Genomic DNA, 18,168 nt, shown 5'->3' with positions numbered 1-18,168 from the left:
CCAATCATCTTAAATGTTCTGATGCTCTGTTCTTATTTTCCTTCGGTTTATTTTGGCAACATGAGCCTTCTCCGCTGCCATGATGCTATCATCTAATAGATTTTGATGATTGAGTTCTGATCTTATATCTCTGAGTCTTTTGATTATTATTTTTTATCCCTTACCGTTGTTTTTCTAGGTGGTTTGGTGGATTTAATTGTTGCCATTTCTTTTTTTACCTTATAGGTTTACCAGTAATTGATTCTTTAATACATGGGCTTTTGCCCCGGGTTTTCCCAAAAAAAAAAAAAAAAATCTTGACCATTGGTGAGCAAAACGCTATACTTGAATTAGTTTATTTTAAATTAGGAAAAAAGACAAACCAGCTGCAGAAATAGGTCAAAAAAAGAATAAATAGAAAATCATTGTAATTCTGACCAAACTAATAGATAATTTAGAAGAAGAAGCTTATTTAGAGCCCCCGCTAAGTTTCGATCAAGAATTCCAAACTGATATGTAAGTAGCTTAAAGAAGGCCTTTTATGGACTCAAACAATCTCCAAGATCACAATTTAAGAGTTTCACCAAAGTCGTAGAAACGATGAACTTCAACCAAATAAAGAGATCCAAAGAAGATAAAATTACAAATCTAATGGTTTATGTTGATCGCATAAACATTATAGGTGATGATTCTAAAGTAATGAGAATATTAAAAGACAAAATATGCAAAGAATTTACAGATGCAGTAAGACATAAAAATTTCCTTGCAATGGAGGAAGTGACTCACTAAAAGCTAGGATCTTCATCCCCCAACAAAAATACATCTTGGATCTACTTATTAGGTAAAATGTAGATGGGATGCAAGGCATCTGAAATTCTAACAGGTTAATACCATAAATTTGGCGAGGTAGCAAAGAGCACAAAAGTTAACAAAGAAAGGTATCAAAAATTTATTGAGAAGCTCATTTACCTTGCCCAGACAAGGCTAGATATAACATATGTCATAAGTGTTCTAAGCCAATTCATGAAACAGTTTCTTGTGAACTCTGGAAGTCCTGTTGTGGATTAGTGAAATCTTTTTGTAAACCATCCTGACCCACCGGTGGAGACATTCCTCTCTGCATGGGTTCCCTTCTTTCCACCTGCACCGTCTCATGGCGCCTAGCATATCCTGGGATATTGATGTCCACCTGTAAATCGAAATCGTGGCCTATGAATGACTTTACCATCAACGAAAAGATCTCCTGTTGCAATACAATAAAAAAGAGGCATCACTATCATCATTATTAGCATCAACACAACAATTTAAGGTTGGCTTTATTTATTTTCCTCCATCAATCATTCCTACTGAGTACTAAATTAAATTTAAATTTACTCAATGCAATATTTTTAGCCCATGATATTAATGGCATACCCGTTCTTCCTTCCTAACCTTAAGCCCTTCATTGTAAATGACCAAACAACTTATATCAATTCAAAATCCTAGTTATTCAAAAACCATATTGTAAATGATGTAGCAGTTCAAATCTTTTCAACATGCTAGCTATTCACAAACATAACAAAAAAAAGCTAACTGTAAAATGAAACGATTCAGACTTACTTAAACCTAACTTATAAACTACATTGTGCAATACAAAAACTCCTGCTTCTACCAACCTCCATAATCCTTGTTTGGCACATCAAGATAAGAATCGGGCAGCACCCACAGAACTCCCGGCAGTCCTGCCAAGTAAAAGTTTTACAAAGCAACTATCACAAGAACGATTCAAGAAGAAACAAATAAAATTATCCAAAATTTATTTTATACTCATTCCCAATCATTCATATTATATAATAAACTAAAAACGAGAAAAAAAAAAAACAAATTGGTTTTCTTTGCAGAATCCCTCCCTAAAGTCAATAAACAAAAGCATGCCGGTCAAGCTCATACTTTCAACTCTATAAGAGAGTTCCTGCGAGATCAATGCGCCAAAGCCCGTGTAGGTCGTGGTACAAACAGAGTAAATCTTCTTCTTGGCCTCCTCCTCGCTGACAACCCAACCCGTCCAACAACAAGGTCAATTACAAAATTATCGAACAAAAGTGAAAAACAAATATTTTGCGCTTTTTACCTTCCAACGACCGCAGTAAGGGTGTCAACATAGGCAGCAACCATCTCCTCCTCCGAGGGTTTAGGGTTTTCCGGAAACTTCATTACAATAAGCCAGTGCTCGTAGTCGCAGCCTTCTAGAAGAATCGTCTCCTTAGGGGCAGAACTTCTCCAATTGGATGAGGAATCCATGATTGGATAATAGGCAGCGCCTGAAGACGACTTCCAGCGGATAGGCGATGAAGTAAGCGGGGAAGCCACCCGCCGAAGCCTCTCAACGGCGGAGGCGGAGGCGGCGGCTGGGAGGCGAGATGGCAGAATGGAAGGAGACGATGGGTTTAGGGCTCGGGAAAGGAGGGACGACATGCTGCGTCGTGCCATCGCTGCCATAAACGATGACTGCTCGAGGTTTTACGTTACGAGAAATTTTGGGGAGGGTTAGAATCTAAGCGCTTGCATTTGCTTTATAAGCTATTTTTATTAGCGCTTGCATTTGCTCTATAAGCTATTTTTAGAGCTTCAGAATAATATGGATTTAATTTCATTTTAATATTTTATCATTTTAAAAATTACTTAAAATTTGTTCAAATTTAAGCCCAATTTTTACATATATGTTTAAAATTATTTTATTTAAAATTTTGTCATTAAATTTAGTTTAAAATTAATAATTTACTCAAATAAATATTTAAATAAGCTGATAAATAAGCTCAAAAATAAAATGAGTATTCAGCTTCGTATAATAACATATAATTTAAAAAATATAAATGAACAAGCAATTTAATAATATAATTTATTTTGAAAAATAATAATAATAGAAATCATCTAATTATTTGACGCTAAATAAACAAGCATCAATTAAAAACGATGATCAATAAAATAACTTTTTTTGTAATCATATAATATACACAAAGACCAAAAAATTTATCTATTGATATAGAGAAATAAGATTGGATTGTATTAAATCAATATGAAAATTAAATAATAATCAATTAATTAATTTTAAAAAAAATTAGTGCTAAAAAATAAACATACAAAATATACCTAAATAAGAAATATTATGTGGGGAGAAATGATTACCCTTTAGTTTTTTTGGAAAATTACAAGTAATTAAACAAGTAAAAGAAAGAAAACAAGAGGCTTGCAAAAGGCCTCAAGCCCAAAGAAAAAGTGCCACATGGCTCATAAAAAATTATTAGGATTCCTCTCGAGACTAATAAAAATGCGTCACGTTGTGTCAAAAAATGTACTGCGCTTAGTGGTGAGCGCGAAACTGGACGATTCTTCCATCCTGTGTCCGCACAGAATAATCGCTCTAGAGCTCATAGAAGGACCTAAGAAAAAAAAAACCAAGCCAACAACTTTATGTAAGAAACAAGAAAAGACTAAAAGCTAAAAGTGTACTCAAAATGGACAAAACTACATCTAAATTGGGCTAAACTTCCCTGGTTGTCAGATACGACCATCAAGGAAGCAAAAATTGGTTGCCAAAGCGACCATCCAAGAGGTGTATGAATTGGATGTAAATAATTCATAGTCATCCACAATTGTCAACATAAGCTAGCAGATAACCAAATAAACAATACAAATTGCAAGCCCGAAGACAACAAAATAGTCCAAACATTACAAAAAGCTACACAATGCTCGGCTTCCATCCTCTAGAAAGCTACCAATGATTCTCAAACCGAGCCAAAAGATCAACATGGACTAGCCCAAATGAATGCAAGAGGCCACTAACACCCAACATGAGAGAGAATGAGTTTAGAGAGAGAGAGGAGGAGGAGTATTTGGACTGCTTCGGATCATTTTTAACTAATGAGCCAATTCTGAAAGTTATCCCGATTGGTATATGTGACATTTTGTCTCTCAATTTAAAAAAATACGAAGTTTCACCTTTTTTTTTGGATTAAATTTATATTTTCGTAATTGAAAATGAGGATGACTTTACATTCACGCTATAAATTTTTATATGTTATAGTGACATCAATTTTGAACATTTATATTTTTATTTTTTAGAATTTTTTACAAAGTATTTTGAAAAGTATGCTATTTTAATTACCTAAAAATTAAATTTGAACACAAAAAAAATAATTGATTTAGTATAATTGCAATTTCAAAACAACCTTCAACACAATCTCTGACAAATTGGTTAAATTTTGAAATGGTACATTATTCCTGCTCAGTAAAGTTTCTGCTACATATCCTTATAGCATTTTGTAAAATTTTGGAATGCCCTAATTTTTTGCTTTCCTTACTTTAATGAAATGAAATATGTGCTTCAATGTTTAATATCAAAAATTCCGAGGATGTGCGGAGGAAGAGAAAGTTTGGTCTAGTGCCTATAAGATATGTTATGGTGTCAAAAAGTTATATTTTGATTCGTACAAGTCATGTTATGGTGGCTAAGAGCAATGTTCTGACGTCTTCAGAAATGTTTTGGTACTATAAGCACACTCTGTTCTGGTGATGACTAGTGAGAGCTATAAGGAAGAATTTTATTACTTATTACTTTAAGATATAAAGTGTCTTTTTATTTACTTTCATGCAATAACATTTAAGTTTTTTTATTGCAATTGTCTTGAAATACTTTTATAATTTAGTTAACTATTGTAATAAATAAACTATTTGAAAATTCAGATCGGTTTAAACATAGATTGCTGAGCTGTGTTAGCTTACATATATTTCGCTTCCTGTTTTCAGGGTCTAAAAATGGAATGGAGCCACTCGAGTAGCAGTTCAGGATTGAATCTGAGTAGGTATACATACTTCCTTTTTCATTTGCTGGTAGATGATGATGAGTTTAGGTAAGAGTACTGAAGTATATGAGCGTTGGTTTGATCAGATTACAAACAACCTAACTATGAAGTGGATTAGATCATGGTGGCACTCTGGATGTTAAGAGGATGGTTTAGATGACCAAAACTTCAATCCAAGAGTAATTAAAGATAATCTAGTTAGACGTTTTGCATAGTTAAATATATGGTTTGGAGATACCAGAGGGATCTACTTGGGTGGTGGGCAAGAAAAAATTGCTGATGTATATTTTAAGCAGTTACCCCTAAATAGTTTCTCACTTTTTTTTTTAAAGGCAGCATCAGAGGCACTTAACATTATTAACAATATCTATCGGTGGTGTAGGATAGGGGTGCAAACGAGTCGAGTCGAGTTTGAGTTAGGCCTAATTCGAGCTAGACTCGCAAGCTAAATCCTGAGCTTGAACTCGAGCCGAGCTCAAATGGAAAACTCGAGCTCGGCTCGTGCCACTAAAAACAAGCTCACAAGCAGTTTGCGAGCCTTTCGCAGTCGGCTGGTCATCTTGTCTGCCTTCTGTCTTTCGCGGCTTGCACACGCAAACGCATAGCGCACTTCGCCTTCTGCGATTCGCACGCATAGACACCTTCCGCGGTTCTCCCATGCTTTGTCCTCCACTTTTCGCCTTTCACTAGTTCGCGTTCTACCTTCTACACTTGATCGAGTCACTCGAGTAATTTGACTCGAGCATATCGCTGAATTGAACTTGAGCTCGATAATCCAACGAGTTTGAAATTCTGCCCGAGCACGAGCTGGAAACTAGATAAGTTCGGCTCACGACCTCGCTAACGAGTTGAGCTCGAGCCGGCTCGGCTCACTTACACCCCAAGTGTAGGATGATCACAAAGCCTTCCTAAATTCTTTAAATATTTATTTTCATGTGCCTATCTACTACGGTGTTATGATGTATTTAGGTATAATAGTAATTTGTGCTTTCGCCTTATGTAATTGAAACATTTTAAGCCATAATGCTATTCTTTAATTTGAGGTTTTATTGACATACTTAAATCAATGTAAAAGATCTGTAATTCCTTCTATTTTGATGACTAACGAATAATAATAATAATAATTCATAGCCAAATCGTGCATTCTCCTCCTTTCTAATAAGTGCTTTAGAGGTGCTTAATTTCCTTTAGTTGCTTTTTGTTTCAATAATCCATCTTAACCATTGCTATCGTCTATCTTTTTTTTTTTTTTTTTTGTTAAAACTCACACAATGAGGCATACGTGTTAAATAAAAAGAAGGATACAAGTCCTTAGTGAATCAACAGCCCTTTACAAAATACAACATTTGAAACAAAACCTACGAGCCGTCAATCTAATCTAATACAAGAGAAAAAAAGAGCAATAAACACCAAAATAAAGAATAGCAACAACACCAAAAGGGAAAAAATGTCAAGAATGAACAACAACCAAGGAACAACCCAAATCCAGTAGACACCCGATCAGAAGCAACAAAGCAGCCAACCAAGCAACTAGCCAAGGTTCCACACTAAGCAAAGGATCATTGTAAAAAAAAATGGACTCAGACCGCGACCTGGTTGCCAGGGATGTGCCATCCAAGGAGGTAAAAAAGAAAGGAACCAAAATCCCAAAGCGTCGTAACACCAACCAGTTAAACTAACAAGTAAGAACCACCGAGGTTGCCAACAAAACCCTGTGGCCATCCGAGGTGCGTGCAGAATAATTGCTTCATCATAGTCCTATCCTGATCCATCGTCGAAAGAAACGAACATAGCAAAAATAACAGACAAACCATCGCCACCAAACCTCCTTAAAGAACAACTTATTTCTTATTGGATTTACAATTTCTAAGCCTAGCATTGTTTTTGAAACACCCAACATTCTCAATTTGACGATGGCTTAAGATTATTCTCAGAAAAATCCTCACCACCAGAGGAATTGCTATCAAGTAACCAGCCAACTTGCCTCGCAAAGTCTTTCCTCGCCAGGTGAACTAACATATCATCATTGGGGATTACAGTTATAGGGACATCATCCAGCACACCTTCACCGCCCCCTGAATGTAAAGAAACCGAATGATCACCCAACACCTCCACAACATCAGTACAAGAAGGACTAACTATGAGGTTAATGCAACAATTATTATCAATAAGGAAACCATTAGCACCATCCACACTATCAATCAGGGGACTAGCTATCAGATATGCTATCGTCTATCCTATGTGCTAGCATGAAGTATCCAAGTTTGCTTCTTCACTTCTGCAATATCTTATCGTTACTTTTCTTTTTCATTATTTTCATTATTTGTTATCACAGCAAAGTTAATAGGTGCAAAGTTCTCCTTTTCCATATCATTTTTCTTGATCTTTTTTAATCTTAGAAAGCAATCGCAAAGGCTAGTTAGGTCAGGCATTATAATTCATCAAACTTAAACCGCAATAGCCTCCCATACTTCATGCTTTCTCACAAGAACCCATGATTAATTTCTAGTCGCTCTCATTCTTTTTGAGGCTCCGTTTGAGATATCTTCCTCACTGTTTTGTTTTTCAGTCAGCAATCATAATTTTATTTGACTACTTTCTTGATAGTTTCTCACTCATTTTCATAATTTTTATTGTAAAAAATTGCTTTTTGCAAGCAAACTAAGCTTCGTTTGGGACGGCTTTTTTACTGCTTTCTAAAACGGAGTTTTAGTACAAATTTTTTTATTTTTGTAGTAAAACTCCGTTTTAGAAAGCAATAAAAAAGCCGTCCCATTGCAAGCAAACTAAGGCTTCGTTTGGGACGGCTTTTTTACTGCTTTCTAAAATGGAGTTTTAGTACAAAATTTTTTATTTTTGTACTAAAACTCCGTTTTAGAAAGCAATAAAGGCTTCATTTGAGACAGTTTTTTTATTGCTTCTTAAATAACTTTTTACTATATAAAAATTAAATACTAGAAAATTATTTTAAGAAGCAGTAAGAAAGCCGTCCCAAATGAAGCCTGAAGCGTCACGACTTTCTTACGATTTTCTAAAATTACTTCTAGCACAAAATTTCCAATTCAAGAGAATTTATGTACTAAAAATCTTTTTTAGAAAGCATCAAAAAAGCTGTCCCAAATCAAGTCTAATTCTTTGTTTGGATCAGCTTTTGTTACTTTTTAAAGCAGCTTTTTTGTACAAAAATTTTTTATACTAAAAACTATTTTAAAAAACATTAAGAAATTTGTCCCAAATGAAACCTAAGATACATTCCCTACAATAATTTCATAATCATCTTTATAAAAAAAATACAATCGTCCCTAAATATCCAGCAATTCTTAACGGCAACATCTCTTCCTCACTTGCGTTTTCTGTTCATATATTTATAATCAACCAAATAAACATCTAATTAAGCGCATACATCCCAAAGGAATCAATCCACAAAGTTAACCACATTAAGCAAGCATAAAAGAATACGTACCCTGCCGAACAACCTCCCTCGATCTTCCCCCACTTTACTCACCCCTTCATTAAATCTTCATTTTTAAAACAATCTTGAACATATTTTGATATAAATTATAATAAAATGAGCCTAAAAATTACTATATTTATTTTCAAATTTGTTTTAGAAAAACATTTATATTACACTAATTTTAAAGTAAATTCAATACTCTTAAAATACACCTTAATATAAATTATATCATATCATTAAAAAAAAAAAAAAAGCATAAGTCATGCATAGAGCAAAGCATAAAGAAACCCAATGCAAAAGGCCTTTCTTAAGCAATCCTTCTCTTCATCCCACTCACTCTTTTTTATACACATAAAACCCTCCCACACAATTACAAAATACCACCACTTCTTCATTAACAATGGCCGAAACCACCCCCACCCTCATCCTCTTCTTGCTCCTCCACCTTCTCCTTCTCCCCTCCCTCCACTCCCTCCCCCTTCAATCTCAATCCCTAATCCACCGTGCCTGCCTCGCCACCTCTGACTATGCCTCGTGCACCTCCCGCCTCCGCACCCAAATCCATCACCCAGACCCGGACCAACCCGACTCGACCCGCATCCTCCATGCCGCTGCTCACCTCGCCATCAATGAAGCCCTCCGCTCCATCCAAACCATCACAGCCCTCTCTCCCCTCTCCACAACTCTTCGCGAACGGTCTGCCATTGAAGACTGTCAAGACCTCCTCGACTTATCCGTCCACCAAATCAGCCAATCCCTCGCTGAAATTACACTGCTCAACAACGCCCACCATGAAGCCAATCTCCGCACGTGGCTAAGCGCCGCGCTGAGCAACCAAGACACGTGCCTCGAAGGCTTCGAAGGAACCGATGGCCGCTTGAGACATTACGCACGCGCCGGTCTTAATGAAATCACGCAACTTGTGAGTAACTTGTTTGAGGTGTATAAGAGGTTAAGAAGCATAATTCCGAGGGGAAATGAGACGAAGTGGGTTGAGAATGCTGAGGTAACAGGGTGGATAACGGAAGAGGAGATGGAGATGGTGAGGGGAGATGCGAGGGAGATGGTGGCGGATGCAGTGGTGGCGGCGGATGGGACGGGGAGGTTTCGAACAGTGGGGGAGGCGGTGGAGGAGGCGCCGGACCATAGTTTGAGAAGGTATGTGATATTTGTGAAGAGAGGGGTATATAGGGAGAATGTTGAGCTGAAGAGGAAGAAGAGTAATATTATGCTGGTTGGAGAAGGAATGGGTGTTACTGTGATTACGGGGAATAGGAATTTTGTGCAGGGCTGGACAACCTTTAGGACTGCTACATTTGGTAAGCTAATAATTTTTTGCACGCATGCATAATAATATTTTTTGAGGGATTTATATGAATAATTTATATGCATTTATATATATAATTTGATGTGATTTAAAAATTATTTATTATAATATAAATAAATATAAACATTTAAATATTAGATATGTAAATACATTAGAATTATATATATTATATTTACAAATCTCACAATATAAAAATATTACCCTCTTCAATACCTTAAATTTTTTGCCGCCTCCATTAGCGAATAGATTAGGATGCCCGTATTCATTTGCAGTCTCATCATACTCATTTTGCCTTTAACTTCTTCGTCCTTCATATTTACTCTAACAAAAAACTTAAATTTTGAGCGATCTTTTTATCACACTTGGAAGATTTGAGTGATATAATAAGGAGTTTTGTGTCCTAGATGAATGATGATCCAACATTTAAAAAGATAAATGAAAGAGTCAAGATGCATCAACTTTTTAACGTGAAAACTCTAAAAAAGGGAAAAATTTTGATTCCCCCTTACTTTAACCCAATCGTGCGATATATAGATAGAACCATTTACATTGTTATATTAATATCATCAGGATTATGATTCACCAACCTGATATTTCTTTTTATGATGCAACTAAGATCGAAGGAGAATTAAATGCCTAATCTGACATATAAATAAGCTGTCAACATGGATGATTTTTAGTCCAAATTATTCAGTAAAAGAGGACTGTAGAATCAGGATCAGCTTCGTGTTAATGGAAAGTTCCGTCGGTAATCAATGGGCTAAGAACTTAGAGTGGCATACTTGAAACAATGTGTTCGCTCTTATTCGCAGTTGCTATTCCACATAACCTTTGAGTTGATACCTTCCTTACAGCAGCATATATCATCAAACAGTTACCCTCAAAAAATACCAACAATGTTTCCCCATTTCAATTGCTTTTCAATCAATCACCTACCTGTAATCACCTTTGCAAATTTGGCTAACTCTATTATCCTTGTCTTCCTCCGATCCACCATCATAAACTCGAACCTCACTTTATTCCCTATGTTTTCCTTAGATAAACCTTAGATTCTAAATGATATAAATGTTTTGATCCAATCACCAATTATATTTACATCTCTCGCCATGTGCGATTTATTGATTCCATCTTCCCATTCAAACAATAGCAACCACGTCCCTCTTCAAATCTACAAACTTCCCCTTCCATTGTCACTCCTATTTCTCATTTAACTCTAGTTCTTGCTACCGTTACCCCCTATCACCCAATCCTCAAATTCCCTTACTATGTTTTCTCCTCATTTCCCTTCAACTCTACAACCTGCCTCTGTTTCATCTTCACCCAGTCTCATATCAGGCCAACACATTATCACGCCTCCTCCTCCTCGTCGACATCATATGCTCACGTGGCTTCAAACAGGTAATCTCAAGCCCAAGCCCAAGCCCGTCTTTGACCTCCACCTTCAAATATTTCCTCTATCTTCTACCTCCTTCACTCAAGCCAATTAACACCCTGGTTGGCAAGCTGCCATGGCCAGTGAGTCTCAAGCTTTGCAACGTCGAGGAACTTGGACCTTGATTCCTCGCAGTCCTGCTCAAAATCTACTTGGTTGCAAATAGCTTTATAAAACCAAATTTTATTCAGATGGGTCCATAGCTCGTCATAAAGCCTGTTTGGTCACATAGGGCTTCAAATAGGAATTTGAAACTAATTACACTAACATATTTAGTCCTGTTGCAAAATTCCTTACCATTCAACTCCTTCAGATTGCCGCCACTATCTTTCAATGGCCTCTTTACCACTTAGATGTTTCCAATGCATTTTTGCATGACAAGCTGGATGAAGACATTTGCATGAAGCAACCACATGGATTCCAAGACCCTCAATTCCCCTCTCATGTTGTAAACTCCATAAATCCATTTATGGGTCTCAAGCAATCCCCATGACAATGGTTTGCCACCTTCTTCAACCACCTACTACACTATGGCTTCATCGCAAGAAAGGCAGACCCATCCTTCCTCTATTTTCATCAAGGCTCAATTTCTATGTATTTATTGGTCTACGTGGATGATGTGCTCCTCACAGGCAACAACCAGACTGACATCAACAAGCTTTTGCACAACCCACACTCAACAATTTTTATGTAGAATTTGGGGCATCCCTCATTGTTTCTTGGAATTCATATAACCCAACAATATGATGGATTACCTCTAAATCAATCTCAATACATTACCACTATCCTGTATAAATCGGGCATGCTCAATTGCAAACCTATTTAGATCGAGTCCACTCCCATCTAAACTTCCTACCATTACTGCCTCATCCAAACAATTTCAACAACTTGAAGACTACCGACAACTTGTTGGCTCACTGTAGTATATTATGATTACTCGAGCTGATCTCACTTTCTTTGTTAACTATATTTGCCAACATATATACAAAACATCGTAGTTAAAATTTCAACTATTGAAACGTGTATTGTGATACCTCCATGGCACAGTAATCTTCAGTCCTATCACGAAATCAGTTCTTAAAGTTCAGTCCTACGCCGATTCAGATTGGGCTGCTAACACAGTTGATCATCACTCAATTACTGGGTTCTGTACATTTCTTAGAACCAATCTCCTCTCTTGGTCTGTGAAGAAACAATCTACTATTGCTCGTTCTTCCACTGAGGTAGAATACTGGGCGTTGGCTGCAGTTGCTAGTGATCATATGTGGCTCAAACAACTTCTCATAGGATTTCACAATACATCCGCTATTGCCATACTCATGCACGAAGTTCAATGTAGATTTAAATTTGAAACTTCTAGAGTTAAATTCTGGACTTTATAAATTCTAATTTATACAAATTTATAATCAAACTAGTTGGCACAATGAGACAAATTCAACGACACTAAATATGATCTGAATCGAGTTCAATAAACCAAGATGAAGGGTATGAAGCATGATTGAAAACTTTAGAATAATAATAGGGGTCTAAATGATCTCTAAACTTGCTATATGTTTACAGTGATATCGAGCATCTCAATGAGACATATTCAACGAGCCCAAGATTGCGCAATTCCAATAATATTAGCCACTTAAATGTCGAACAAACGCTCAAGGGAATCGTCAAAACCTACCTTTTGATGAAGTGTTCATGGTTTTCTTCATATTTATGAAGTATGTCACTCTAAGTTCTTAGTCGATTGATCACCCACGAAACTTTCCATCAGCACGAAGTTGATCCCGATCTAGCAGTCCTCTTTTGCCGGACAATTTGGAATAATAGTCATCCATGTCGATACATTCTTTATGAAGAAAATTAAGACCTGCAGTAATCGCAGAAAGTAGAGAATTGTAGTGCTAAAGATGTATTGTATTTCTCCATCTTTATCTAATACATCTTACATCTATATATATAAACGTAAAGTAAGGTTTTCTATAATTCAATGATTTCTATAAATGGTGAGATTTTTATATAAAATCTATTTGATAACCTTTAATTTAATATAGACTAAAAAAAATTCTATAAAAACCAATGACATCTTCTTGAAATATATAAGGCAAAAATATTAGTAAAACAAAATTTAGTAATTTTTTATTTATAAATTATATTATCCTAATATGTTTATCCATTTGTATATCAATAGCTGATTTTTTTTTCTTTTTTTTTTCCTTTCTATCCACTAGCCATTTTCAAATTTGGGATTTAAATGTTTTTACTTTGAATTTAGGAGATGCAAAACCTTCATATAATATATAATTATAAGATGACTTAAGGCTTCATCTGGGCTAAAATTATTTTTTAGTACAAAAGCTGATTTAGAAAGCAATGAAAAATCTATCACAAATGAAGTCATAGGCTTTGTTTGTGACGGCTTTCTTACCACTTCTTAAAGCATATTTCTTGTATAAAAAATTTTTATTTTTGTACTAAAAAGTAGTAAGAAAGTCGTCCAAAACAATTTCTGTTTGCCTAATATTTTTTGATTGCTTTCAAAAAAATTTTATACTAGAAAATAGTTTTCTACAATATATTTAAAAAGTTATTTTTTTCAGAACAACTTTAAAAAGTTACCTTCTCCACAACAACTTTACAAAATAATAAGAATGTTTTCCAAAATGAAACATTTATAGCAAAATTTATGTCACCTTCATCCAGCAACCTTTTTTTTATATGAATAGTGTTTTGTTGCTAAACTATTTTGATTTGTGAACATTCTAACTCAGTGTACTAAACAGGACGTAAAATTAGCTCATATTCATTCGATTCAATCTCAACATGGTTTATGTCTGATTATAAGCAAGCTCAACCACGTATTTAACTATTTGTTACCCCATCGATCAATATTCTGATACAATATAATATCTATCTTAAATAAAACAAAATGATCTCGTATATACCCACACGCATATACACATACACATCCATATCCTCATATCATATTTGCATACATTTATTGATCATAAATACTCATTTTAATTACTTTTTACATTGAACAAAACTAATACAATTATGTTTATGTTACCTCTTTGTAGCTGTTTCTGGGCCGGGTTTTATCGCTAGGGACATAACATTTCGAAACACTGCCGGCCCACAAAACCACCAGGCCGTGGCCCTTCGTGTTGATTCCGACCGATCCGCCTTCTTTCGATGCAGCATTGAAGGTTATCAAGATACCCTCTATGCGCATTCCCTGCGTCAATTCTACCGTGATTGCCATATCCACGGCACCATTGACTTCATATTTGGTAATGGCCAAGCAATCTTCCAGAACTGTAAGATCTTCACAAGAAAGCCATTGTCGTTCCAAAAGGTCACAATTACAGCTCAAGGAAGAAAGGATCGTAAACAAAACACAGGCTTTTCAATCCACAATAGCTTTGTATATGCCACTGTGCCGACGTATTTGGGACGGCCATGGAAGGCTTTCTCAAGAACAGTATTCATGCAATCGTATTTAGGGCCAGGCGTGCAGCCTGCTGGTTGGCTTGAATGGGCTGGAGATTTTGCGTTAAATACTTTGTTCTATGGAGAGTATATGAATTTCGGGCCGGGTTCGGGTCTTGTTGGGAGGGTTCGATGGCCTGGATATCATGTGATTAGAGATGCGGCGGTAGCGGAATACTTCACAGTACGACGATTTATCGATGGAGCTAAGTGGTTGCCAACGACAAGGATACCTTTTACTGCAGATTTGATTGACTAGGTTAATTATGACTCTGTAGTTATCAATTTTACATGATAGCTAGCCTATGATTATTTTATAATTATACAATTATTTAAATGGCAAATTGTCTTTTTTTTTTTTCAAAAAATGGAAGAAAATGTAATGATCTAACTTTTGAATCTAGTTTGTTGTAATTTTAACTTTGTTTAATATATATTTATTTACTTACACATTTGCGTCTAAGTGATATATATTTAAATCGGTAAATCAGCTTATTTATTAACATCACCTTCTCGCACACATCAGCGCATTAAAATAAGTGTACTAATAGCATAACGCTGTCTCCTCTCCTTCAATGGTGAGATTAAGTGCGGAATTCGAACGCAAAAATAATTTGATTTTATGATTGTGAACAGTAAAAATAAAGTTAATGTTCACCGCTATGTTTTACTGAGTTTTTACTGCTCACAGTTACATAACCAAATGATTCTCTACATCCAAATTTCGCACGTAATAATTTTTACATTCAATAAAACTACAATAAATGAAGATTTGAAAAGCCAAGCGAAGCACTATTTACTGATAAAAATTTCAAACTTGAGAGTGGAATATGTTAGTGTAAAGTACGTTTTAGTGACCAACAAAATCAACTAGAATTTTATGCAGCTGATCACTATAGTCAAAGATAGAACTATGCTGACGTAATCTGATTGATTTTTTTTTATTATTTAAATAACTGCATTATATATATGTTGGATTAAGTTAACTACAATCTACAGCTATTGATTGTGTTAGATTTCTTTTACGTTTAAGTTTGTAATTCACTAATTTTGTGGTCACAATGAGTAACTTGATTCTATTAATTTTAGTATGATGGGTGAAGCTGGCTCAACGACTATCTAATAGCTTATATTGAAAAAGAAGTATTTGATTTGATTCTCAATGAAGTTGTAATGCAACGCTATAAAAAAATATAAAATAGGTTGATAAACTTGCAAGCATATTGCTCAATTCATTGATCATTATGATATATAAGATATTATTTTGAATTATATATTATTCAATTTATCTCCTTAAATATTAATATATTTGCATGACAAAGTTTGCCTACCCTTAAACAAGAGACTAATTCTGCCTTTACTGGCGACTAGAGATGTGTCAATATTTGATACGACCCAAAAAAATTCGAGTTATAGTCAACCTGTTTCGCAAACGGGTTGGGTTCAGGTTCCCAGATTCGACCCATTTGGAAAACAGGTAAGTTCGGATTGACCTAAAAACCATAACTCAACCCGGGTTAACCCATTTTGAAACATGTTGACCGTGTTTGCCCGCCTATCGCATCATTGCGGACAGCATCTGCCCCTGTCTCGTCGTGTGTTACCCCGTTGTACTGTGTTGGCCTTGCCAGCTGCAGTCGACGCGAGCCCCACCGTCCCGCACGTCCGCCCTCATGCGGGACGTGCGATGCTATAAATTCAACTAAAACATGCATGCATGTTCTTGTCCTTGACTTGTAACAGTAGATTCAATGGCGATGCTTCAATCTTGGCTTCTAATAGCCTCGTTGGTCTATTATGTAATTAAGTAACCGTGTCTCATAAATACCTTATAATGCTGCTACTAATGATAATTAGTAGAGTCCAAACTCAGAAGAAATCGAAAGTTTGGCAAACTATCAATATATATGTGAAGGTCAAAATTATTCCTGAGGAGTAATGGCTCAGTCCGTGGCGGTGCCCTCAAAAGTCATCACCAGCCAAACACTAAACTACTTCTCAGACGCGTTTCTTGGGATTTTGACTTACTAAACATCGCATCATATCCCACTAATTATCTTACTTATAGTACTTAATATTTTTTATAGATACCCATAAATTCATTTTTAAACTTCAATTTATTATTTATATAGAAATTCATATAGCAATTTATTTGGGACGATTGTAGTATTTTATAAATTAGGAAAATTTATATTGTAATGCTCAAGTCTATTGAAACAATTTCAACTGGGCCATGCCGCATAGTTCTTTCTCTCTTTAGGGTTTTTCACGTAAAAAATTTGGTGTACCTTATGACTCTCATATCCTCCCTCTGTATTTGTATATGTGCTAGATTTTTATTCAAAGCTAAGACATTAAGCTCTTTTTCTCTAACGCCGGTAATTCCAGTCCGCAACACTAATTCATATTTAAACTACTAAATAAGATTTTGTTTGGAACATATTTCTTACTATTTCTAAAGCAACTTTTAAATATAAAAATCTGTAGTTAAAAATTTTTTTGTGTTACAAAAATATTTTAGATAATAATTAATAAAAAAAACTATCCCAAATAAAAGTTAAATAGCAGCCAAATTAGCATTCCAAGTAAATTGCATCAATTTATTTTTGAAACGGCATTGCCAGCTTTTAGGTTTGAAGAAGGAAATCTACTGCTGAACTGTTTTAAAGATGGTTCCTCAAGTCAAGACTCGATGACTACTAGGTTTGTAGAAGAGTCTTCGAATTCATCCAAAAATGTGATTTTTAATTATTGGAAGAAAATTGGGCTAAATTAAATTTATGATAATATTAACCTTCCAAATAAAAGTCATACCTATAAATTTAAATATAAAAATTATAAAATAATCCTGAAATTATTAGTGTATAGCAAATTTAATCTCAGAACATCACGTTACTGTAATTTTTTTCGTCGACATACACAGCAAGTTGTTTTGATTAGTAATGACATCTTCAAATGATTGCATTGAACACCACTGGATTTAGTTGGGTTGGTGGGTGAGCATGATTTCCCCCAATCCATATTTGAATACCCTCTCATGCGGCGCGATCCCTTAAGTGGAGAGAAAATAACTGCGGGTCATGCACCTATGGGACTAGTTGCTGATGGGCTCGCCGAGGGACTAGTTACTCCGCCAAGCACCTCCTAAAAGGGATGACAGCATGTAGATACTCCAGTTCAAAAAAAAAAAAAAAATTGCGTTGATCATATATTAAGAGTTAATTTAGGATAATTATTGGTCTGTTTAATTTTTAAATGATAATTATATTGACAATTACAGTTCTGATGTTACATTTGTCTAATTCTTTTATTTCTCCTTGCTTTAAAGTTAAACTGGTTGGCCTGACCATCAACCAACTTTACATTAGAGGTATCAAATAATTACACTATATGATAATCCTACTTGAACCCGACCCAAAAAAAAAAAAAATCGGATTTTGGTTTACCCATTTAGCAAATGGGTTTGGTTTGAGTTTCGAGTTTTTACCTGTTTTAAAAATAAGGTCAAGTTCGGGTCAATCGAGTAACCCAACATCAATCCGGATATAACCCATGTCTCAGGCCATCCACACTCGCTAGTCCCGGCCATGCTAAGTGACCCTCGCGGCTGGCCTACATTGTGGCTTGCCAAGCCCCCCATGCTCAACCCCCC

General features: G+C 35.5%; 2 protein-coding genes across 3 annotated transcripts; one reads left to right on the top strand and one right to left on the bottom strand.

Annotated features, from left to right (window-relative positions):
• Positions 1 to 994: 994 nt before the first annotated feature.
• Positions 995 to 2,530, bottom strand: LOC110112433 (multiple organellar RNA editing factor 3, mitochondrial-like). Of its 2 annotated transcripts, none has more exons than XM_020844653.2 (4): positions 2,090 to 2,530; positions 1,909 to 2,006; positions 1,635 to 1,700; positions 995 to 1,222 (listed from the first exon to the last, which is right to left on the bottom strand). In XM_020844653.2, exons 1-4 carry the CDS (start codon positions 2,455 to 2,457, stop codon positions 1,140 to 1,142), a joined length of 615 nt encoding a protein of 204 aa, XP_020700312.1. In that variant the 5' UTR covers positions 2,458 to 2,530; the 3' UTR covers positions 995 to 1,139. The 2 variants fall into 2 exon arrangements, with proteins under 2 accessions (XP_020700312.1, XP_028555819.1); XM_028699986.1 differs by having other exon boundaries at positions 995 to 1,168.
• A 6,144-nt stretch (positions 2,531 to 8,674) lies between these two features.
• LOC110112425 (putative pectinesterase/pectinesterase inhibitor 22) lies at positions 8,675 to 14,906 on the top strand. The gene is made up of 2 exons (XM_020844644.2): positions 8,675 to 9,593; positions 14,105 to 14,906. The coding sequence occupies exons 1-2, from the start codon at positions 8,675 to 8,677 to the stop codon at positions 14,773 to 14,775; spliced, it is 1,590 nt and encodes a 529-aa protein (XP_020700303.2). The 3' UTR covers positions 14,776 to 14,906.
• Positions 14,907 to 18,168: the final 3,262 nt, after the last annotated feature.

Source organism: Dendrobium catenatum, unplaced genomic scaffold (assembly GCF_001605985.2).
Source record: "Dendrobium catenatum unplaced genomic scaffold, ASM160598v2 fragScaff_scaffold_1422, whole genome shotgun sequence".
Classification (NCBI taxonomy): domain Eukaryota; kingdom Viridiplantae; phylum Streptophyta; class Magnoliopsida; order Asparagales; family Orchidaceae; genus Dendrobium; species Dendrobium catenatum.
This window is presented reverse-complemented; position numbering and strand designations above follow the sequence as displayed.

Excerpts from the sequence above, each read along its gene's own strand:
- LOC110112433 (XM_020844653.2), bottom strand. The coding sequence starts at position 2,457 with ATGGCAGCGATGGCACGACGCAGCATGTCGTCCCTCCTTTCCCGAGCC. Across the intron at positions 2,007-2,089 it reads CTTACTGCGGTCGTTGGAAG|CGAGGAGGAGGCCAAGAAGA; the intron begins GTAAAAAGCGCA and ends TTGGGTTGTCAG. Across the intron at positions 1,223-1,634 it reads GCCAAACAAGGATTATGGAG|GAGATCTTTTCGTTGATGGT; the intron begins GTTGGTAGAAGC and ends GTATTGCAACAG.
- LOC110112425 (XM_020844644.2), top strand. The coding sequence starts at position 8,675 with ATGGCCGAAACCACCCCCACCCTCATCCTCTTCTTGCTCCTCCACCTT. Across the intron at positions 9,594-14,104 it reads CTTTAGGACTGCTACATTTG|CTGTTTCTGGGCCGGGTTTT; the intron begins GTAAGCTAATAA and ends ACCTCTTTGTAG.